Source organism: Galeopterus variegatus, unplaced genomic scaffold (assembly GCF_000696425.1).
Source record: "Galeopterus variegatus unplaced genomic scaffold, G_variegatus-3.0.2 Scaffold25, whole genome shotgun sequence".
In the NCBI taxonomy this organism is placed as follows: domain Eukaryota; kingdom Metazoa; phylum Chordata; class Mammalia; order Dermoptera; family Cynocephalidae; genus Galeopterus; species Galeopterus variegatus.
The window spans coordinates 1,232,461-1,255,609 of record NW_007726136.1 but is presented as its reverse complement, the minus strand read 5'-3'; the positions used below and the strand labels follow the sequence as shown (position 1 = coordinate 1,255,609).

Genomic DNA, 23,149 nt, shown 5'->3' with positions numbered 1-23,149 from the left:
CCCCTCTCCTCGGACCTCGCGCCTGCGGGCTGGCGCGGGGCGGGGGCGGCACCCACCGAAGTAGAAGCCTTCGTGCTGGTACTTGGGGTTGAAGAAGACCCCCTTGGCGTGGGCGTTGACGTCGGCGCCAGCGGCGATGAGCACGGCGGTGATGTCTCCCTGGCGCCGCTCGATGGCGATGTTCAGCGCCGTCTGCCCTGCGGACCGGGCGGGGGTGGCGGGGCGCTCAGCGCCTGGGGCCCCGGGTGACATAGCCACCTTCCCGGGCCTCCATCCCCTCCTCAGAAGCACAGGGAAACAATAGCTGCTTGTCTGTGTCACCCGGCCACCAAGAGTCCCAACTTCGCTTGCGGGGACGCCAGGAATGTTTATGGAGCGCGTGCTCCGTGCTCCGGTCCCAGGCGCTGGGGGGACAGAGGTACGCGGGGTGCAGTTTTTATGCTTCCCTCCAGAGACTCAAAGTCTCACTCAGCACTGGGTGCTATGACTCAGACAGGCGCAGGACTGCGGCACCCAGAGCCGAGAGGGTCTGGGGGCTTCCCAGGGGAAGCAGCCCCTACACGGCGAGGCCGGGTGCGGCCGGCTCATGAGCCAGGGTGAGAGGGAAGAGCCTACACCACGGGCCGTGAGAACTCACAGCAGGCTTTTAAGCGGGGAAATGGCAGGACCAGAGTTCTGGGTTTTGTGCATGTGTTTTCAGATCACTCTGGCTGCAAACCTGGAGGATGCGTTAGAAGAAGCCAAGACCAGAGAAAGAGATAATGAAGGCTGAACTAAAGTGGGGACAGTAAGCGTGGAGAGAGAAGGAAGTCCATAGACCCCAAAGAGAGAGAGCCCTCAGGATGGTCTGGGGGGCTGGGGGAGAAGGGGCGTGTCAGGTAAGATCCAGGTGTCTGGCCCTGAAGGTGGGTGGATGACACTTTGGTGACTGGGGAAAGGAAGGGTGGGGAGAGACTCATTAACCCTGTTGGTGGAGACTATAGATTGTCCAAATGGAAGGGACCAGATGCCGGGCTGGTATGGGCCGGGGGTTTCTCAAAATGTCTCAACAGAAACAGTATTTTCCAAAGACTGTCACCATGTCATACACAAATATAAAGTCCTGATGGATTAAAGAACTAAGCATTTTTTTTTTAACTGGAAAATATATTTATAACTAACCTTTTGGAAGGGAAGACCTTCTTAAGCAAGATCCTAAATGCAGAAAACCACAAAGAAGAAACTGACATATGTGTTTATGTAAAAATTAAAGATTTCTGTATTTCAAAAGACATCTTATACATTTTAAAGAAAATTAAAAGACAAATGATAGGGGCCGGCCCGGTGGCGCACTGGATAGTGCGCCGCTTGGGAAGCGCAGTGGCGCTCCCGCCCGAGGGTTCGGATCCCACATACGGACCAGTTCCCGCTCACTGGCTGAGCGAGGCGCGGGGGCAACGCCGAGGGCTGCAATCCCGTTGCCGGTCCCCGGTCCGGTACAGGGGCAACACTGAGGGTTGCGATCCGTTGCCGGACACGGAAAAAGACAAAAAAAAAAAAAAGACAAATGATAGGCTGAAAATATTTGAGATGTGTAAAAAAGATGATGTGTTTTTCTGAAGTCCATAATATATTAAGAGTACCTACAAATCAATAGTAAGACAAATAACCTACAAGAAAACTGAGAAAAGAGTATAAACAATCATCTCACAAAGGAGAAAATACACATAGCCAATAAACAAAGTGAAAGATGTTTGGAATCACTGAGGTAACACTTTTCACCCGCCAGATTGGCAAAGACCCCCCCAAAAAAGGATAAGGATAGTTTCCAGTCTAAGTGAAAGGGTGGGAGAATGAGTACGTTTGTCCCCTGTCGTAGGGGAGAGTAAATCACTACCTCCCAGAGGCAGATTTGTCAAAACACGATTGTAATTTTAAATATGGATGCATGCCCTGAACCCAGATATTCCAATTCCAGGTATTCTCCTAAAACATATACACACCTGCACACGAGGTAATAGAAAAGAACGTGCACTGCGACATTGTCGTAGTAAAAAATTAGAAACCACCCGGATGTCTGTCAATAGGGAAATGGCGAAATTAGCCATGATATGGCTGCACTGCAGACTAAGTTGGTGAAAAGAAGCTAGACTTTCATATTCTGGCGTGAGGAGTTCTCTAAGACATTGAGTTCATCACGAAAAGCAAGTGTGGAGCAGTGAGATAGTACAAGGCTACTTTATGTTAAGTAAGTAAATAAGTAAAACTATTTCAATGCGCCCATATCCACATATGTCAAAGAAAAGTCCTCAGAGGATACAGAGAGTAGGAGACAGGTAAAGGGTGTTTTCTTTTAACTTATGTAAAATGTTGGAATGTTTTACAATGAAATTCTATTCATGTAAATAGTCTATTCATGTAATTAAAAAACAATTGTTATGTTGAATCTGGATGATGGATATATAGAGGTTCATTATGCTAATATCTCAACTTTTACATTTAAAAAATTTTTAATAAAATGTTTTAGTTGAATAATTGTTAAAAGAAAAAAGTAAGGCTCTGAAAGCCTCTGATAAAATGTTTAAAAATAATATCAATGAAGTTGTCATTGGATCCTTTTAGCAGCATAGGGAGGAAACATTAGATCCTACTGAATGGGGAAACTGAGGCTCAGAGAGGCAAAGCGACCTGCCCAAAGTGAGGAAAAATGCTACTCTGCTGAACCCCCAGCCTAAAACCCTGAAGGGAGGGCATCAGCAGGTTCCATCAGCGGACAGAACAGTGATGGGGTTGGCTTCTAGGAAGGTGGGGATAAATGTCTCCTCCCACTGTGCAGAGACAAAGTGGGTGCCCGGAGCCCCCCACAAGCCCACCAGCAAGAGGCAGATTTATGAAAGAAGGAAGGGACAAGGGGAAGCTGAGAAAGGAGACAGGTAAGGACTTGTGGCCAGGACAGCAAAGCCTTAATAGAGACACTAACAACCTTCATTTATTCAGTCATTCAAAAAATATATATTAAGCATGTCTTACATGAGACCCTAAGAGCACCAGGGCATCAACTACGGGCAGCAGACTCCATCCCTGACCTCAAAGGGAATGTGCTAGAATAGGGAGTCTGTAAGTCCCTGAAATACTGATGAGAAGAAAGGAGGGGACAGAAGGGGACTGAAAGGAGAGAAGGATCAGAACAGGCAAGGTTGAGGCATCAAGCTTGAACTTCTCATTTACAGGACTACTGCCAACTCCCTACCGACAGGCCGAGAACACTATATGTCTTATCCAATTTCTCTCTTTTCTTTGGCTACCAGGGAGCTCAGTGTGCAGTTCAGCACTCAGTGGCTGAACTTGGGTTCTTCTCCTCCACCCCATAGCTTCTAATTGTCACAATTCTTGACTTGCTCTTATGTGTAACTAAACCCCTTTTGAGAGTCTGCAGAGTTCAAACAATAAATTAAAGCAACTTTCTCCCATGAGAAAGGTAAAGGGCCTGAGCTACACTCCCACCTGGAAAAAGCTGAGATGTTTATCGCCCCCTGGAATATCAGCAAGATGGCATCCGGTTATTCTTAAGCCAACCATTTTTGCACAAGCACCTCGTAAGACCCTAAAGGGCTCTTTACTCTCCAAAACCTCAGAGGCGGACACACCTTACTGGTTATTCACAGTGGATTTCCTGGGCAGGGAAACTTTATCCCAAATTTGGTCTTCCTGACCCCTCTCTGGCCCACCTGCGAGGGGAGCCACAAAATTGAGACCCAAATGGGCAGTTAATAATGATGATGATGACACTAATAGTTGCCTTTTGTGGCCCCAGCCTGGCTCTCTAGCCTCATCTCTCTTTCTTTCCCTTACTCAAACACACCACGCTCATTCCCATCTCGGGGCTCTTGCCCTAGCCTTGCTCTGGATCCTTCTCATCACACAGGCCTCAGGTCAAAGGTCACCTCTCGGACCGTCTACTCTAACATTGCTCTTCCCCAGTCACTTTCTGTCACATTACCTTATTTAGACTAGTAGCCTTAATCTGTCTTGTTCACCACTGCACCCCAGTGCCAAAAACAACACCTGGCATGTAGTCGGTCCTCAAAATTATTTGCAGAATAAAGGAAGGAAGAGAGGAGTGACGGTCATGTGTCCAGCACCACTCCAAGTGCTCCAGGCTTCTCAGTGGCAGCAGTGCCTCTGCATGGCATGGCCGGCTGTGGCCCTGCAGTCCCATAGCCACCCTCCCCTCGGCGGGCAGGATACCTTCATAGGCCTCCTCTGTGTACTTGGCGTTGATGAACCTGTCCAGGATGTCATTCTCCTCGGCGAAGGTGAGCAGGATCCGCACAATCTCCTTGGTGTTGGGGTTGATGTTTAACAAGGCCTTCATCAGGCAGGTCTTCCCCGTGTCCAAAGCTGTCAGCTTGTGCATGAGGAAGTCTATAGACAGTGTAGAGGATGCAGCCGCAGTGGGTCCCTGGCTACCCTTGGCCCTGCCAGCCCGGCAGGTGCAGGAGCTGCAGCCTCAGGCCTCTAGACCCTGCTCCACTCCCCCCGCTGGCCTCCCTGGCCCCGCACTCCCTGGCTCTCCTCCTGTCTCTCCAGCTGCTCTTCCTCCATTTCCTTTGCTGGCTCCTCCTTCCCTGTCACCCATGAGAGTCTTATCTGAGGCCTGTTGCTCTTTGCTCTCTGCGCCTGCTGCCTGCTAGGCGGCGATCTCACCCACTGCATGGCTTCCCACTGTTCTCAGTGCTGACACCTCGAAACTTCTACCTCCAGCCTGTCCCCTCCTCGAGGCCTGCAAGTAAAGCTCATTGCCTCTCCCTCAACCTGCCACTGTCCTGGTCCCCAAGACAGCTAGGGCTCCACCATCCACCAAGTCAACCCACTCCAACTGGCACCACCCTGGGCCTCTCCCTCTCCCATGTCCTCAAGTCCTGCCAATGCCACTGCCTGAAGATCTCTCCAGAATGTTCCCCCTCCCCCAGCCCTGCTTCAAGGTCCTGACTCTGCCTGTACAGCGGCCTTTTCCAGTTTTACCCCCACGCTCCGCACCATAGCCAGACCATGACCCTCACCCGCTTAAACCCTTCCATGGCTTCCCGTTGCCCTCACAGTCAAGTTCAAAGTCCCTAGCCCAGCATTCAAAGCTCCTCATGCTCCAGCACCATGGGTTGGTGGCAGGGGTTGGGGGGTGGGGAGATGGGCAGCAGGAGCTAAGCAGGGCCCCCAGTCCCGCACCCTCTGCCAGGACCAGGCACTGACCAGGCACATCGAGGCCACGGCGCCGCTTGCAAAGCTCCTGCAGCTCCACCAGCGCCTCCACCAGCTCCTGCACACAGCCCTCAGACACGGCTGTGAAGATGCGCTTCTTTAGCCGCTTCTTTCTCCGCCTCTGCTCTTCCTTGGCCAGGCTTGCACTGAGGCCAGAAAATGTTTCCAACTCACACCACACATGCACCCCAGCCCCCACTCTCTCTCCCCTCCCACCAGAGCTGCCTACAGGGTGCTACAATAGCCCCCGCAAATGGCACGCACCTGTCCCAATGCCTGCAATCCCTGCATTAGTGCCCAGGGCCTCTAGGCTCTGTGTTGCCCTCCAGGCTCCCCTCCTAATCCATATGTGATCACATTGTATCAAAATACGTATTTGGATAGACTAGTAATAATCAGGGAGTATATAAGCCTAACTAGTTATTACTAGTGATTACTCCAAAGTATGGGATTAAGGGAAGGGAAATTTCACTGTCATATTTTGTGTTGTTTAAACTCTTTTAATCTATCACTCCCCGCCCCCATACTCCAAATTGGCAGCCGCAGTAACACGCTGATGTCTCCTTTTGTTTGCATGTGTTCTTGCAAAATGCAGTAGTATAGCGTATGCATGTGCTTTTAATTCACATCAACGATATCATGCTAAAGTTCTCTCTTTCCACTGCAGACTACTGTTTGAGAGTTTTATAAAGAATAATATTATTTTACAGTTTATATAATACTCCACTTCCCCCTCCCCCCAAAATGTCCTACACATCACAGCCATGGGCTCGGGAGTGGTGGCTTCTTTCTCTCCCCTGCAGGGCCCTGGAGCCTGTCCCTCTGCCACCTCCCCTCGGTGGGCACAGTGGGGGAGGGGAAGGGCCAGACTTACCTTGGACTGTTGGGATTGGACGGGGTCTCTGTCACATCATCCTGAGGAGACTGCGGGGAGTCCATGTCATCACAGTTGCCAGAGATGCTGGGAGTGTGGGGGGGAAGGAAGAGAGGTTTAAAAATGGACGATGGTAGCATGCCCAGCTGGGCCTGGCCATGTGGCCCAGGGCAAGCCATTGCCCGCCTGCTGGAGCTGAGCGCTGGACCCAGGGCAGGAGGCTAGGCCAGGGGCGGGCACTCACCATTGCCGGATGTTGGAGTCCATGGGCTTGGAGAAGATGGGGGGAGAGGTCTTGGCAACAGTGGGGTTGGGCTCAAACCCTTCTATTTCCAGGAAGAAGTGTGCACTGAAGGGACATCCAAGCAAGGCCATCAGAGCTGGACAGGGCCTGTCCACCCACGTGTCCTGCATCCCTGTCACGGAGGGCACCCACTGATCCCGAGCACTCACCCAGCTCTGTCCACGCAGCCTCACTTGGCCCTCACTGCAGCCCTTGCTGATCAATACTGTCACTGTCACCCACATTTCACAGATGGGCACTGGGAGGCTCCCAGTAAAGCAACCTGCCTAACATTGCCTAGCAGGGAGGTGGCACAGCCTGGATTCAAAGCTGGGTCTGGGTGACTCTTGTCGCTAGAAATCCTGGGTGGATGAGCCCAAGAGCCTCCTCTGGGAGTGGCCTAACACCTGAGGGGGATTTCCCTGACTGCAGCTGCCTCCGGGTGTGAAGGCCTTGCCAAAGATGGGGAACATGGCAACAGGAGCTAGATTCCCCCACTGCCACCCAACTGTCCCTCAGGCCCCAGGTCTGAAGTGGGAGCCCTTTTGAGGGGAGGACCCTAGACTCTGAGACCTACGCAGGCCTGCCTGGCTCTTGAGAGAGACGGAAGGGGCCAGAGTTGTACTGGCTGCTCAGGCACTGCCCCCGTCCCCACACTTGGCCCCCTTGATCAGCACTTGTGCTGTTTGTCACAACAGCAAACAGGCCAAGAACAGCTGATTCAGAGCAGGGAGGACTCAGGGGGCCAGGAGACAGACAGGGCTAGGAATCCTTCATCAAGAAGGAAAACCCAGGACACCACGTCAGGCAGTGAAGGAGAGAAGCAGGGTCAAGGGTCAGCTTTCTCCTTGGGCTGAGAGAAGAGATACAGGGGCCCTGTGGCCAGGCTAAGCCCCAGGGATGGGGAGACACTCACTGACCCATGAGAGGCAGGACACACACCCAAGGCACAAATGCAGACACCTTGTAAACCACAATCACACTCAGAGATGAGGCTTCTGGTGACAACCAGGATGGCGAGGATCAGGCAGAGAGCGACCTCAGCTGCAGCAACACCCCCACCCTGCAGCTGCTGCAGCACAACGGCTGGCTCTGCAACCTGCCCGGCACCGAGGCCTCCTAACCAGCAGGGCCTCTCTGCAGGTACACAGGGCTCCTAAGCACCTGCGCTGCCTGCGTCTTTCCCAGGCCCAGAAGGACCAACATGTCCCCTCCCTCCCTTACAAGACCACAGAAGAGCTCCCAAAGTGCAGTCCCAGCCGTATCATTTTCATAAAGGAGGGCAGCAGGGAGGGGATTGTGGCCCCATTCTACTGATAAGGGCACTGAGGCTCAGTATGGAGAAGCAACTCATCCATTGTCACTCCCACCCCCCGCCCCAGGGTAGAAGACAGGTTGGTCAGAGAAGCCGATTCCTAATGTCCAGGCTCACAGTTCACACTGCAATCCACACTCTCTCGCCCTGCTCTCGCCTCAGCCCTCTGGGCCTTCTTCCAGCCAAACCAGCTGCAGGATCAGCCACAGAGGAGGCTGCCAGATGCAGCCACTGCCCAGGGTGGGGCAGGCAGGAAAGAGAGCTGGGGCCTACCTGGGGAATCCCTGTTCTCTCCTCCAGGCCTTAGACAAGCCTGGAAGGCTCAGAGATAATCCAGAAATAGGCCATAAGTGAGGCAGAGAGCATTATGGCTGACACATTGGCCCTCACCTACCTGTCTCCTGCGCATCAAGAGGACCCTTCTGACCTGACCTAAAATCAAATCCTTCTTCCAAAAGAGAAGACAAAGAGAAGAATAAACCCTTGGTTGGCAAACCGAAGCCTGAGTTCTAGTACAGCTCTGCCTCTGCCTCTTGTGTGACCCCAGGTGGTCACTTGCCATCTCTGAACTAGGTGTTCTCACCTGAATGGATAATGGTTGGGCCAGTTGATCCCTAAAGTCTGAACACTGGAGCCAGGGCAGCTCCAGGACTGTCCACTTAAGAACTATTCAGCTGAAGTGGGCACCAGAGGTCAACATGTGTGATTTCCACTCCCCTGCACCTCTAAAGTGCCCCAGAACTGCCACCCCATAACTGTCCTCCCTCCACTATGGCAGCCTGACCCAGGGGCTCCAAATGTCTGCTGGCAGCTCAGCCCCAAAACATCCTAGTTGAGATTTGCCAACCTCTCCAGACAGAACCTCAACCCCCACACCCACAGCTTTTTCCCCAAGACTGTCAGTCCAGCCCCTCCCCAGTCCCCACCCAACCTTACATATCTGAGCTCCTTAGTGGTGCATTTACTCAAATAATATTTACTGAGCATCTACGATGTGCCAGGCTCTGTTCCCGGAGCTGGGGATACAGAGGTGAACAAGTAGGCAAAACTTCCTTCCTTTCCAGAGCTGCTGCTGCAGTGGCTTGATCAGAACTGGCCCCTGGGGTCAGACCAGGGCATATTACAGTGAGGCTGTGGCTTTCTTTGTTCTGGACAATACACTATCCTTCAGCTGTACATTCCTCAATAGCAGGGACTACAATTGCATCATCCTTGATTCCCCAGAATCATCCTTGATTCCCCAACACTGGTTCTGACACTCAGAAGACCTCACTGAACGGATGAGTGGGAGGATAGATGAGGAGTGAAAGACAAGTGGAGGGAAGAATGGATGGATGGATAGATGGATGAATAATGGATAGATGATGAAATAATGGATGGATGGTAGATGGATGGATGAATAGATAAATGGATGAACAGATGGATGGATGGATGGATGGGTGGATGGACGGACGGACAGACGGATGGATGGAGAGATGGTGGACAGCACCAATAAGCAGACAGACCAACACAACCTTAAACTATAAATGTCATTAGGAGGTTGCCTCCTTCAGATGACTCCCCCTGTGCTCTCAGTTGCCCAACGCTCTCACCTCTCCTGACCCTCATCCCCTTCCCAGTCTTTCACCAGAAGCTGAGGAGGGGTCCTTAGCCTCTCCTCCACCACCCCCACCTTCTCAGGGCCTCCCACAAGAGCCCACAGGGGCCCAAAGATGGTCCAGGAAGCCGAGCATCTGTCCACTCTGGGCCTGAGGCTGAGGGCCCAGGGGAGGGGAAGAAGCGTTTCCTCGTCTCACTTGCTGTGCAGTGTCCTCGCTTGTGCTGAAGGGCTGTGCTGAGCCACCAGCCGCTTACTCAGCAACTCACCCAGTTGTCCTCATTCTCTCGCCTGCTACTTCATTGACTCGCCTACCTACTCAAGTTCTGCTAATATGCTCTGTGCAGGAAACTTAAGGAGATGATCCTTCCAGGGACCCCATCCTCAGACATCTCAACCAGAGCTCAGACATCATCCCAATGACCATGTCAACCTCTTCAGAGAGGGGTTGGGCTATCAGAGCTGCAGGGAAGGGAAGGTCCTTCCAGTTGAAGACAAGGATCGGGGGAAGCTCTGTGCTCTGTCAGGGTGGGATTTGGTCTGGGTCTTCAAGCAAGCCTGTGGTTTGGAAAAAACACTGGAGGCAGAGAGAGCAGCATGAGAAAAGCCTCCTCGAGGAAGGTGAGGGCTGGAGCACAGGTGTGAGGAGCAGAGGAGTGACATCGGGCTGGGGAGGGCCCAGTGGTTTGGCAAGCACATGAGCAGCTGCTAGACCATGAGGGCCTGTCCCGTGCCTGCCCTACTTACCACTGCCCACACCGCATCCCGCCCACCAGAACAAGCTCAAGAAGGCAAGGCCTTGGCCACCTGATGTCCTGGCTCCTGACCTGCAGCAGTTGATGCTTGTTTATTCCTGTCTTTGGCCCAGACCAAGGGATACCACCTGGCTGTTGTTAACTCAGGTGAGCAAACAGCTCCACACCATGTCTCCTGCACTTCTGTCCTTTTGAAGGCAAAGGACTATCCATCCAGAGCAGCCCCAGGGCTGGGAAGGAGCCTGTCTAGCCACCTGCTCTGTGCCACAAAACACCCCAGTGCTCTGAGCTCTACAGGGCCAGCTCCTCCACAGCCTCCATCGGCCTGCATCCCTGACCCTGGGCATCACTTTGCCCAGGGCTCAGTAAGGAGGCCACAATGGCAGCTACTCACAGGGAATGTCACAATGCTTCAGGAAAAGCTCGCAGGTCCAAAAATCTCTCCCCACTCCAGACTTCCTGGTGCCTTCAATTACCCCATTGGTACATATTTCCTTAGTGCTTTACCGGCCACCACTTCAGGAAACAAAGGCGACACCTCACACCCAGCCCCCTGGCTGGGCTGAGGCTTCCCAGAGCTGAGCTTGTAGCTAAGTTTGTAGATGGGGATGGGCTCTGAAAAGGCAGCTTGACAGATCCTGCTAAAAGAAGAAGCTGGGATTTTCCTGAAACTCTGTCCTCAGTCTTTCCCCGAGGTCCAAACCTCTCCTGGGAAAGTGAGGGGGAAAGGGAAGGGGGAAGAGAGCCAGGGAGGGGGTCCTTGCCAGCTTAGCTCAGGGACGTCTCTGCTCTCATGCAGACAAGCCCACCCAGACCCAGGCTGCCCCATGGTCCTACGACACTTGTTTGATCTCCACGTCCACTTAGTTTTCTCTCCTGAATTCCAGGATGGAGCCTCCACCTGGGCATCCCATGGCACCTCTCACCCAACATTTACACCTAAACTTGGATTGTTCCTCCTGATCTTGCCCCTTCTTCTCAGCTGTGAACACGTCAGAGATGGCCCCGCCATCCCTCCAGGTCACCCCACAAGAAAAAGGGGCTGTCTCCTGGATCCTCTTTTTCCCTTCCCTTCCGTAGTTGATCCCATGATACTAATTGCTCTCTAACCAGGTCTCTGCTCTCCATCCCTGACCACCCAGGCTCAGACTTCACCACCTGTCATCTGAGCTTCCCAACAGCCCCCTCATGGTCTCCTTACCCCCAGCCTCCCCTCCAATTCATCGTCCACATGGATCACTCAAAGTAACCTTTCCAGAATGCAAATCTTGCCCTACCCTCCCTCTCACATACAATCCATCCATGGCTCCCCACTACCCTCAGGACTGTCCAAGTTTCTTAACTGATCTCCAAGACCCAACACCAATGGGACTAATCTCTCCAAAGACTCTTCCACCCACCGAGCACTCTAGCTACACCGGCCTCCTTGCTGGTCCCTGCCACAAGCCTCTGTCCCCACATCTCTCTGCCTGGCATGCCCTTTCCCTTCCTCTCCACCTGCCAACATCCTCTCTAACACCACCTCCTCCAGGAAGTGCCCCAAGACTGCCCACATGATCAGAATGGCCCTCCCCTCTTCAGGCCCCACTGGACTAGTTCACCTGTCTCCAGAAACTTCCCACATTCTCCTTGTTGCCCCTCTCACCAGACTGTGAGCAGGAGCAGGTATTTTTTCTCTCTGTGTCCCAGTCTCCCCACTCTGGGCCCTGGACCTGGTATAGAGGACACCTTGGTGATTATGACTTGAACCAACAGACAGAGGGAAAGCACCAAGCTTTCCCCTGGCCCCATGGGGGCCTGGGAAGGGGGCAGATGAGCCAGGGCCAACCTAGACTGGGCAACACCTGAGTTCAAGGGAAGCACAGCTGGTGGGGAGGCAGTGGCCAAGGGGGCGTGAGAGGCACCGAAGCCACTGAGGGGTGGAAGACCTGCAATAGAGGCAGCTCAGGGGCGGGAGGTGTGACCCTAGAGAAGTCCCTTCTCCACTCCTGACCTCCTCCGTGTCCCCAGCTGAGAAGTGGAGCTAACCGTCCCAGCGTTGGCCAGTTCCCAGGGACCCCTTGGAGTGATGACAACAACGATGATGGTGAAGGTTACAAAAATACTATCACGTAAGGTGTGCTGAGCACTGACCGCAGGCCAGGCAGCATGCGGCACTTAGTGGGTGTGATCACAATTCACCATCATTTGTTGAGCAGGTGCCACCTCTGGTGACCTCATTGCACAGGTGGGTTAGGGAGCTTGAGTGTCTGGCTGGGTGCACAGTGGTGTGAAAGCCATTGGCGCGTGTGTGAAAAACAGACCCAGTTGGGAGTCCAGGCTATCTAGAACTTCCACCCACCTTTTGCTCCTGTCTCAAGGATGGCTCCAGCAATCCCTCCCCTCTTCCAGAAGCCTTCCTGACTGTTCCTGCCTCAGTGCCCCCAACCCCTCCAAGGAGGCCTCCCTAACTGTGCCCATCGTACTGGCCTCCCAGTGCAGCCTCCTGAGTGTGCAGTGCTGTTTCCCCACCCACTGCCCCCTGGTTGTACCTAGTTGGGCACCAGGACACCCCAGATGAGACAGAGTCTTGGGTCTACCCAAGGTAAGCGCTCCCTGGGGTAGGTGCCAGGTCCCCGCCTGTGCCCATCACTGCACAGAGCCCAGGCTCGTACCTACTAGTCCTACCTCTTCTTGGTGGGGGTGACCTCTGCTGGCCTCTTCTCTGGCAGGACGGTAGGGTTCCCACTGGGGGCGGCAGCTTTCCTGCCCATGAGGGGCACCATCTCCTTGGGGTGGGCATTCATGGCTGGAACACAGTCATAGGACAGATACTCAGGTGAAGGGGGCATGGAGGCACTTCAGGCGTTTCAGACCCCCATAAGGCACCACTGGCCCCCACTCACACCCCTAAGACAGGAAGCTCACTCCCTACCTTCCCAAGTCACCAACTCTTTTCAAGGACAGGGAGATTGTTCTTGCAGCTTCCCCTGCTCCCTGCTCCAGCACCTCTGCTCCACTGGTCCTACGAAAGCCCAGCAGAGCATCCAGGTAGAGACCACCATGCCCCTAGCCTCTCTCAAGACACCATCTCCAGCTCCACCCGTCTCCAGGCGCACTCTGCTTTCTTGATATCCCCCTCAGATTTTGTCTTTAGAGCAGTTCTCAGAGAGGTTTGACTTCCATAGAGCAGGATTGTCACCTTCCTTGTTCTAGACACTATGCTCTTCATAACACAGCCTCAATCTCCTCTTGTGTTTTGGATTCTCAGTGCCCTCGCGGTCTCCACAGCTAATACACAGATCATCTCTCTTGCCCACCCAAAGCTGAGTGTAACCAGCTCATGGCTGTCTGTCCATTGCATTCCCCTCTCACTTGGAGAAGCAACTGAGTCCCCTCCTCCTGAAACAGAAGAGGCTAACTCTCAGTCCAGATCTGCTTTGTGATGCCCAGAATGGGCTGGGCACTGTGCTGAGCTCCAAAGGGTATAGAGGTGTTGGCAAGAGGGACTGATACATCTTCCAAGGAGACTAAGGAAAGGGTTCTTGGAGGGGATCTTAAAGGCCACTTTGTGGAGGAAGGGCAATCTGGGCAGAGGAGACAGCCTGGGCAAAGACCAGGGGTCAGGAAAGTTGAGTGAGTGGCAAGGAGCTAGGGTGGCTGAGGATCTGGGGGGGTCCTGGGGAGCACTTGACAGTGAGAGGCTCAGGAGTAGGTTGGGCCACATGGAGAAGGAATCGAACAGCACTTCAGAGCTGTGGCTGATCCCAAGGGCAGCAGGGAGTATGGGAGGCTTCAGGTTACATAGGAGACAACCCTCTTAGTGAGAGCAGGCTGTGTAGGAGGTGGGGGAGACCAGCAGCCAGGGGCCGAGGAGGCTGCTGTGGGGGCTGTTAGGATGGGGAAGGGGGCCAGCTGGCCACATAGGATGAGGTGTGCAGGTGACTCCACATAAGTGGAGGGGCCAATCTCAGCTTGAGTCAACTTCAGGGAACTCATGTGAGACACAGAGGTGGGGGTACAAGGATAGGTTTCTGTAAGAAGAGCCCAGCTGGGTGGGGTGGAGCTGGGGCCACTGGTGATCCTGCCCCAAATAGGAAGCTTCCTGGAGGAAGTGTTCAGAACAGGTTGTCATCAGGCTGGAGTGAGGTTTGGAAATGAGACAGCCCCTGCCCCCACTAACAGTGAGCAGGCTTAGGATAGGGGGAGTCATCTGCAAGGGCTTTGGCCCTGGAGTGTAGGCGCTGGAGTCAGGAGGCTTTAAGGAGGGGCCGCAAGGTCAGGCAGGTGGAGCAGCCCATTGAGAGGGAGCCATGGGCACCCAGGTCCCTGCCTGTATCCCATCAAGGCCTGATGAGGTTGGGGCAGCCTTTACCATCTTCCCCAGCTCTGCAAACTGTGGTGGAACTGGGCCAAGATCAAAGGAGAGAGATGGCAGGCATACCTCTCCCCTCCCTGAGCTTCTGGTTTTCCGTCTGAGAAATGTGCTGAGTGGTCCCCGAGGACCCTATAGCCCTGACCCATGACAGCCAGTGGTTCCCTCCTCCCTGCCCTGGCCCATGAGTGTGGGCTGTCCTGGGCAGCCGGGGCAGGAGAGGGTCACCGTAACTCTGCACTGGGACTGCAGCAGCTATAATTAGCTCCCTGAGTCACTCCATAATCGCCGCTTCCTCACCTGCTGGACTCTCTCACTCCCTGGCCCTCCTCTCTCTGGGCTGGAGCTTCCTCACCTGGGAAGTGGGCTGTTCCTCCCCAGCTCTGACGCTGATTGAATAGCCAGGCCCAGGGGCCACAGAGAGGCCCCCACGGCTACTGGCTCAGCATCTGCGAGAGGCCCAGGCCCTGTCCTTCTCCAGCTCCAGGGCCACCTCATCCCATCCTGAACTCCCATCCACTCCTGCTCAGAAGAGCCACATCCTTGGGCCTGATGGGGGAGACAAGAGCCTCACCTCTGCCCCTCAGCTGCCATGAGATATTTTGCCTCCCTGGGATTCCCAAACCTCAGGGAAATGTTCCTGCGTCCATCAGAACCTGTGTTTTCACACACACACCGCAGCCAAGAGTCACGGCTTTGTTTCCCCTGCCAGAGACCAAGCTCCCTCCAACCCTCTCCCACAGCCTGTCCCCAAAGGGCAGACATGGCCTAGAGGACCCCTGAAGTCCACGCTCTGGGCTCTCTAGGGGCCTTGGAGGGCACTGGCGGCTATGCCCAGGGACAACTCACCTGGTGAGGTTCCAGGTGGTGGTGGCAGCCCTTGCTCGGAGATCCGGGCATGTCCGGGGCCCAAGGCCCCCCAGTCAGACTGTGGCTGAGGCAGCAGGAGGCTCTCATCGCAGGCAGAGGGATGGCTGGAATGAGGTGTCAGAGACAGAACTGGCTGGGCCACCTGCCCTGGGTGCCAGACAGGCCACACCCACCAGCCACAGCAGCAGTGCCCGCCCGCCCACGTGCCCGCATGAGTCAACCCACACCCACACAGCAGCCCCACCCAACCGGGGAAAAGGCAGGGGAGACAGCAGGTGCCAAAGCCAAAGCTCTGGTCCCAACTCTTCCCTCTCTTGTACGTGATGCTCGGCAGGCACTTCCTTTCACAGGCCTCAGTTTCCCCAACTGGGAAATAGGAATCATAATACCTCCTTCCCAAGGATGCCATGAGGAATTAAAGAGATCATGGAGGTGGGAGGACTTAATGAATGGCCAAGTGCCATGCCCTCACCCGTGGGAGGAAAGGTCACAGCCAGGGCTGACCCCAGGGCAGCCAGCCCCAAGACTTGTCACCTGTCCTTCAAAGTCAGTCCCTAGGATCAGGTTCCTTAGAGACAGAGGAGGTCCCCATTCAATGCTTCCCAACAGCAATCTTGCATCATGGACCTTAGTGACAGACAGCCTTGCCCCTTCCTGGCTGTATGACCTAGGCAAATCATTTCTCCTGAGCCTGTTTCCTCATCTGTGAAATGTGCATAATAACCCATCTTGCAAGGTTACCATGGGCTTAAATGACAGAGTGAGTAGAAAGGGCTACATCAAGGTCCAGAGCGCAGAAAGAACACAATAAGCAGTGACAGCTATTAGCTATTATTGTTTTTGTCATGTTGATTTATTCTCCCAGCAGCTGCCCAGGCCACCTTTCTCCAAGGCCAGAGCGTTGTAGGAAGACTTCTGCCCTCCCTTCTGGCCCAGGTGCAAAACGGGTGGAGCAAGGCTAGGATGGCCCTGCCTGCCTCTGCCTCACTCAGGAACTGCACATCGGCTCCTGCGGGCAAGACTGGACTCGGGTGGAGCAGGAAGTCTCTGCTGACTGGGATGGTGCTGGTGCCTGATGCAGCAGGGACTTCCCCGACGGCCATCAGGAGGCAAGCCCCTCAATCCCTCATCACTGCAACCTTCCAGCCTGGGGAGGAGGCAGGAGGCAGGGTCAGGCTTCTAGGCCACAGGACAGCAGGACCTGTGGCCAGCAAGGGGGCAGAACAGCCTTCCAGGTGTGGGTGAAGTGGGAGGCTGCTTTTGCAGTTTAAGTCAAGGGGGTCCTGAAGTTCCCACGCACAATTCGAGATCTTGTCACTGTGCCTGAACAGCTCCCCCTCTATTACTCGTAGACCCTCTCCTGATTCAGCCCCTCACCACCACCCCCAGCTTGCTTCTGACTGCCTCAGAATCCTGGAGATGAGAGTGTCACCAAATGTTTTTAAGTTTTCCTTGGGTTAGTACTTTTTCTCAGAGGCCAGGTGGGAACTGATTAAAGAGGCCCCATACCTGCCGCCCAAAGGCATGCAATGTGCCTTGCAAGACATAAATGAAGCCCCCTCTGCTGTGTCGAAGTAGGTTCAGTGACTATAACAAATGTACCACTCTGGTGCAGGTTGTCAGTAGTAGGAGAGGTTGGGTGGTGTGCAGACAGCGGGTATATGAGAACTCTCTGTACTTGCTGCTTAGTTTTGCTGTGAACCTAACACTGCTCTAAAAATAAAGCATGTTGATTTAAAAAAAGAAAGAAAAGAAAAGAAATGGGCTGGTTGCAGGTATTTCCTTCTTTAAACAACCCCAGGTTTACACAAAAGGTTTTGATCATTCATTTTCACAAAAGAACACCCACAGGATTCCTCCCAGCTCTGAGTAAGTTCAAAAGCTGATCCAATTTGCAGATATCTGACATCTACACAATGTTTTCTAAGGAAGGCCTAGGGGTAAGACAAGGAGTCCCAGGCCCACAGCAGGAAGCAAGAAACCTTCCCATCTCCCTTCTGGCCCAGGGATAGGCTGGCATGCCCCAGCCCATTCTCTGCCAGCCAACCTGACACAGCAGTTAAGAACCAGGCTTTGAAGTCTGACTGCCTGGGGTCAGAGCCAGGCAATGCTACTTAGTGGCTGTGTAAGCTTACTAATTTGTTGGGGCCTCGATTTTCTCATCCATAAAATGGAACTAATAATAGCTTTTTCATGAGCTTAAAGGAAAACACACATCAAACACTTTCATAAACATTCCACACATCTTGGCCATCAGTATTCTTACTCAATGCTCACTTGTCCTGGTCTGTCCATAACTCACTTCACACATGGGCACCTCATGGACCAGCCCTGGGGCTCCTCTGTCGTGCCTCGTGTGTTGAGGTAGGTGTGATGCTGGAGAACATGGAGGAGGGGGCCCAGTGTTTCCTCCAGAAACATCTCTCATGGTAGGGCCAACCCCCAGCTCAGCCAAATCATCCATCCTTTCATGAACAAACATACAACAGTTCCATGGCCAGGCAGCTCCGTCAACATTCCACAGACATTACCACAGTGCACCCATGTCTGGGACAGGTCTCTCTTCTGGATTATTTGTTTCTTAAATTCTATCCATAAAGGAAGGGTCAGCAAACTTTTACGTTAAAGGCCAGATAGTAAATACTTTAGGCTTTGTGAAATATTCAGTCTCTTCTGCAACTGCTCAACTCTGCATTGTAGTGCGGAAGCAGCCACAGACAATATGTGAGTGAATGGGTGCAGCTGGGTTTTAATAAAAGTTTGCTAACACAAACTTGTGACAGGCCGGATCTGGCCCATGAACCATAGTTTCCTCACTATGGTAGGTGTGGGTATGAAGGAGTTCCCTTCTCCATGAGTAATAACTAAAGAGTGACCAGAGGCTGCTAGCCGCATAGGGTAGTGAGTGTGCATACATACACACACACACACACACACACACACGTGCATAGACTGCACAGAGCCAATTATCCTTGCCAGCCCAATGACTGGCACAAACATCACACTTGACATGATATATATGTGTATATATATGTTTATTTGGTGGATGGCAGGATGGAAGGGGATGGAAGAACGTAGCACTGCAGGGGAGCAGGATTGTGGTCACTACAAATGGAAGATCATTGAAAAATTCTCACCATGTGGCTTTGGGATGTGGTCTGCACTTTTATCTGAACTGCAATAGAGCTAATATATTTGAGACTGTGATATAACACACGGCAGGATGAAGTCACTCCTGGAACAACCTGATTCTGTCAGAGGTGGGAATGGGACCAGCCTCCCCCACCTTCTCTGGGGAGTAAACGTCCTCATCCCCAGACCACTCTGGGCAGGCGAGAGATTAAGCACAATACAGAGAGGAGGGGGCTTTGGCATTTTACATCAAAGGCAGTTTTTTGTTCTCAAAGGTGTTTTTCTAGGTTTCATTGACTTTTACCCCCAGTGATATAAAAAGGAAGAAAACACGGGCCTAACGTGTCCCAATAGAGATTTACCATTTGCACTGTTTGATAAAGTCAGTAAAAACTTGGAAGCCAGATCATTTCCTGTTGAGAGCTTCACTTGGGGACAGTGATGGTTGGATGCGATCTCTTCCTGTGCATCTGACAGTGCTTCCCTCAGCTTGTCCACTGCAGTCTTGGGAAAGTACCCAGCCAGACTGTGGTCAGAGCGCTGTTCCCAGTAGCAGGGGGGGATCCCAAGGCCCAGCACTGAGCGCGTCCTGCATGGGGTCCCTCACTTCTCCCCTGAAGCAGCAGAATCCTTGAAGACCTCAGCATCCTCTGGTTTCAGGGACCCTGCAAATTGCCTCAAGTGAACTTCCTCCGGCTGGGCAGGATGCCTATCTCGAGTACTGGTGTCTCTTAAAAGGGGAACAAGGGCAAAGTTCTTCCAGTTTCTCCCTGAAACTGAAGGGCAAAACATCATTACTACTGCGATGCAGCAAAACAAACATTTATTTGTTGGCCTCACAAATCTCCAGGTTAAAGGAGATCCAGGCAGGAGGGTGCTTCCTGAGATACCTGGACTCAGGAGGTGCAATTTCCTCTCCCCTCAGCGGCTCAAAGAGCCTCATCCATATGTTCTCTTCCTGCAGCCCACCCTGACTTGCTTGCAACCCTATGAGAGTCTATCGCTTGCTCCTCTCGGCTCCATTTCCTCCCTGCCCAAGTGGGAGGCACAGGAGGTTTCCACAGAGCACACTGGACCCAGCCACGTGAGCTGCTCAACACCAGCTCAGCTCCAGGGTGATGAACACCAGCCAAAGAATCAGGATTTGGAGTCCAGACCCCACCAGGGCATTTGGGAACAGTGCCAAGGGAAGAATGGTGACACTGGGCCCCAGGTGGAGACCTCAAGTACAGCCCAAAATCCCAGGAAGCTCCTGAGGAAGACCCAATTGTCATCCCCATGGCCACCTCTAGCCTCCAGCCACCTCAGAGAAATGACAGCCAAGAGGGAAAGCTATGTGTGCTTTCCTTTCATTTGCCAGAGCCCTGGTTAGCCAAGCCCTCTGGTTGGCCATCTTGGGTCTGAACTCTCTGGAAAACCAGCCTAAACTCACACTTCCCAGCCTCAGGCCATGATCCAGGCCCCTCTGCTGGTGTCCAACACTGTCCACAGCTCAAAGGCATCAGGAATTCCAGAGGCTGGTCCCATCATGACTTCTCCAGCTAAATTCTTCAGTCCTGGTGTTTCCCCCAGGCCTGCACGCTGACACCAGCCTGTCCCCCAACCCCAGTTTGATTCCAAATACCAACTGCTGAAGGAGAATCCCTCAGGAAACTCAAGCATAGAAGCAGGAGAGCTCCATAGGGAGATTGGCCAAGTGCTCACTGGGATACCATCTGTGGGTTGGCTGGGTGGTCGTGATACCCAGCCTCAGGGACTGCATGGCTTAGACCCAGTTCCAGGGCCCTGAAAGGAGGCATGGGACTCCCAGTGCCCACTTGCTGCAGTTCCAATGCTCCCCCTAGCTCCTCTACTCACCACTTTTCTTCCCTGGCCCATCTCCCATCCGTTCCCTCACCCCTCCCAATCACACATGCTGTTTGGCGAGGAGAGGTCCTTGTTATCTGAATTATGTGACTATTCATTACTAGAGTTTCTACAGTTACAAAGTTGGGCAGGGAAGCAAAACCCTCAGGAAATATTTAATAATTAATTAAAGGTGTGAAATCAAGGAACCCCACCCATCCCCCATCCCTGCCCCATTTCACATGGACGTGTGTGTCCCTGTCACTGGGCCAAGGTCTTTAATATCATAGTAAGTGTGCAGTGCTGTAAACAGCCAGCAATGTCATGCAAACATAATGCAAATCGACTGCAAAGTGAAACAGGAAATCTTGTAAAAGATGTGGGATTTCATGAAATCAATTAGTGATATTAGAAAACTGCTCAAATCACATGCAAAGCCATCTTCAAATAGCTCTCCAGCAAAGTTTGACCAGTTAACAGTTAAAGAAGAGATAATCAATAAGTATTATGACATGACATAGGGAGTGCTTTCAATTAGACTCATAGGAACAAATCACAGTATTGCAGGAGGACTACTGGAAAGCTAATGAAGTGCAGGAGTAGTTTTCCAAAATGAGACTTTTGGTAGAACAGATTTCTACTTCCAGCTATAGTGGGGTATCAAGTACCAGCCTAACCATTCTGCTGTCAACAACCATAAAACTGGGCAAAATACATGCAGCTAATGTTTTTTTTTGTTGTTGTTGTTGTTTTGTTTTGTTTTGTTTTGTTTTGTTTTTTCAATTTTATTTTTGTTTTTGTGAGTTACAGTGCATTGTTTCAATACATGCATATACTGCACAATGATTCACTTAGAGTAGATAACAGTTTTGTACCTGTTAGTACACCACTTCTCCCCTTCCACCTGCCTCCCAGCCTCTGGTAACAATTATTCTACTCCCTACTTCAATGAGAACCACTTTTTTTTTTAGAGTCCTCAAAAGAGTGAGATCACGTGATATTTGTCTTTCTATGCCTGATTTACTTCACTTCGCATATTTGTTTCCAGTTCCATCCATGTTGCTGCAAATGGTGGGATATTGTATTAGTCTGTTTCTGTTCTTCTAACAATATACCTACAGCTGGGTAATTTGAGAGAAAACAAAATTTATTGCTTACAGTGGAAAGTCGACAGTCCAGGGAACACATCTGGTGAGGGTCTTCTTTGGTAGTGGCTTTACAGCAATGCAGAGGTCTCACAATGGCAGAAAATGGCAGAGCAGAGAGAGAGACTCTCACAGGCTCTCCTTTTAAAGCCCTCAGAACCACGCCCTGACCACTATTATTAATCCATTCACTAGGGCATGGTCCCACAATCTAATCACCTCTTCCGGGCACCACCTTTCAATTACCGTAATAGGATTTCCCACTCTCAGCAGTTATGGTGGGGATTTAAGATTCAGTGAGGTTGGGGGTGGGGGTCTCATCCAACCTACAGCATTCTGTCCCTGACCCCCCAAAACTCATGTCCTTTTCACATACAAATACATTCATTTCATCCTCAAAGTCTTGACTTGTTTCAACTCAAAAGTCCAGAGTCTCAAGGTCCCATCTGTGAAATTGAAACAAGTTATCTACTTCCGGATACAATGGTGGGACAAGCATAGTGTACATATTCCTGTTCAAAAAGAGAGAGAAAAAGGCCTAAGAAAGGTGTAACAGGTCCCAAACAAGTCCAAAACCCAACAGGACAGGCATCAGATCCTACAGCTGGTGAATCTTGTACCTTGAATCTATGTTCAATGTCCTCTGCATGCTGGTGCAGGGGTTGGGTCCTCAAGTCCTTGGGCAGCTCCACTCCTATGGCTTTCCTGGTTTCTGGCCATGCTTTAACTCTTCCAGGCTGGCATTGCACGCCAGTAGCTCTACAGATCTGGGGCCTCCATGGTGGTCTCACTCCCATGGCTCCACTAAGCATGGCCTGGGTGGGGTTTTTCTGCTGCAACTCTGACCCCACATTTCCTCTTGGCATTGCTCTAGCAAAGGCTCTATGACGTGAATCTGCCCCTGTGACAGATCTCTTCCTGGTCCCTCAGACTTTTCTTTTTTTTTTTTTTTTCCTTTTTGTCTTTTTTACTGACCGGTAACGGGATCGCAACCCTTGGTGTTGCGCCTGCACCACGCTCAGCCAGTGAGCGGGAACCGGTCTCCACATGGGATCCGAACCCTCGGCGGGAGCGCCGCCGTGCTCCCAAGCGGCGCACTCTCCAGTGCGCCACCAGGCCGGCCCCCTCAGACTTTTCTATACACCCTTTGAAATTGGGGAGGAGACTCCCAAGCCTTCACAGCTCTGGCATTCTGCAAGCCAGCAAACTTAACACCATGTGGATTCTGCCAAGGCTTCTGGCTTATATTTTCCAAAGCTGCACATCCAGCCACATCTGGGGCCAATTTAGCCACAGCTGGAGCAGCCAAAGCAGCTGGGGTGCTTGTGTGGGGAGCAGCATCCTGAGGTGGCCTTGGGCAGGGAGCCTGTGGAGGGCACCTTAGGCCTGTTCCCTAAGACCATTCTGTCTCCCTAGGCCTCTGGGCCTGTAATGAACACAAAGCCTCCAAGATCTCCGAAATGCTTTCAAGGTCTTTTTCCCTTCTCTTGATAATCTCTCTCTTCTATGCTAATCTCCTTGGCAAACAGTTGCTGGCCTGCATCATTGCATTTTTCTCCTGAAAATGCTCTCTGCTTTTCTACCATGTGGCCAGGCTGTGAATTTTCTATATCTTTACACTTGGTTTAGCTTTTAAATTCTGGCTTTATATCATGTCTTTGCCACCATAACTCAGGATAGGTTGTTGCAAGTAGCCATGCAGCTTCCTTTTTTTTTTTTTTTTTTTTTTTTAAAAAAAAAA

The 23,149-nt window shown here is 52.2% G+C and overlaps 2 protein-coding genes across 2 annotated transcripts in view; both read right to left on the bottom strand.

Moving 5' to 3' along the window:
* The window catches only part of TRPV3 (transient receptor potential cation channel, subfamily V, member 3), a 33,686-nt gene extending 18,110 nt beyond the window's left edge, over positions 1 to 15,576 (bottom strand). Inside the window, exons 1-7 of the mRNA XM_008568877.1 lie at positions 15,266 to 15,576; positions 12,730 to 12,850; positions 6,357 to 6,461; positions 6,113 to 6,199; positions 5,230 to 5,384; positions 4,228 to 4,404; positions 57 to 197 (exon numbers count right to left, since the gene is read on the bottom strand). Of these exons, the coding sequence (XP_008567099.1) occupies positions 57 to 197; positions 4,228 to 4,404; positions 5,230 to 5,384; positions 6,113 to 6,199; positions 6,357 to 6,461; positions 12,730 to 12,848 (784 nt within the window). The 5' untranslated portion in view covers positions 12,849 to 12,850; positions 15,266 to 15,576. The remainder of the gene's footprint in view (positions 1 to 56; positions 198 to 4,227; positions 4,405 to 5,229; positions 5,385 to 6,112; positions 6,200 to 6,356; positions 6,462 to 12,729; positions 12,851 to 15,265) is intronic.
* Positions 15,577 to 18,311: 2,735 nt separating this feature from the next.
* TRPV1 (transient receptor potential cation channel, subfamily V, member 1) overlaps positions 18,312 to 23,149 on the bottom strand; it is a 30,821-nt gene continuing 25,983 nt past the window's right edge. Inside the window, 1 exon segment of the mRNA XM_008568852.1 lies at positions 18,312 to 19,194. Within this exon segment, the coding sequence (XP_008567074.1) occupies positions 19,022 to 19,194 (173 nt within the window). The 3' untranslated portion in view covers positions 18,312 to 19,021.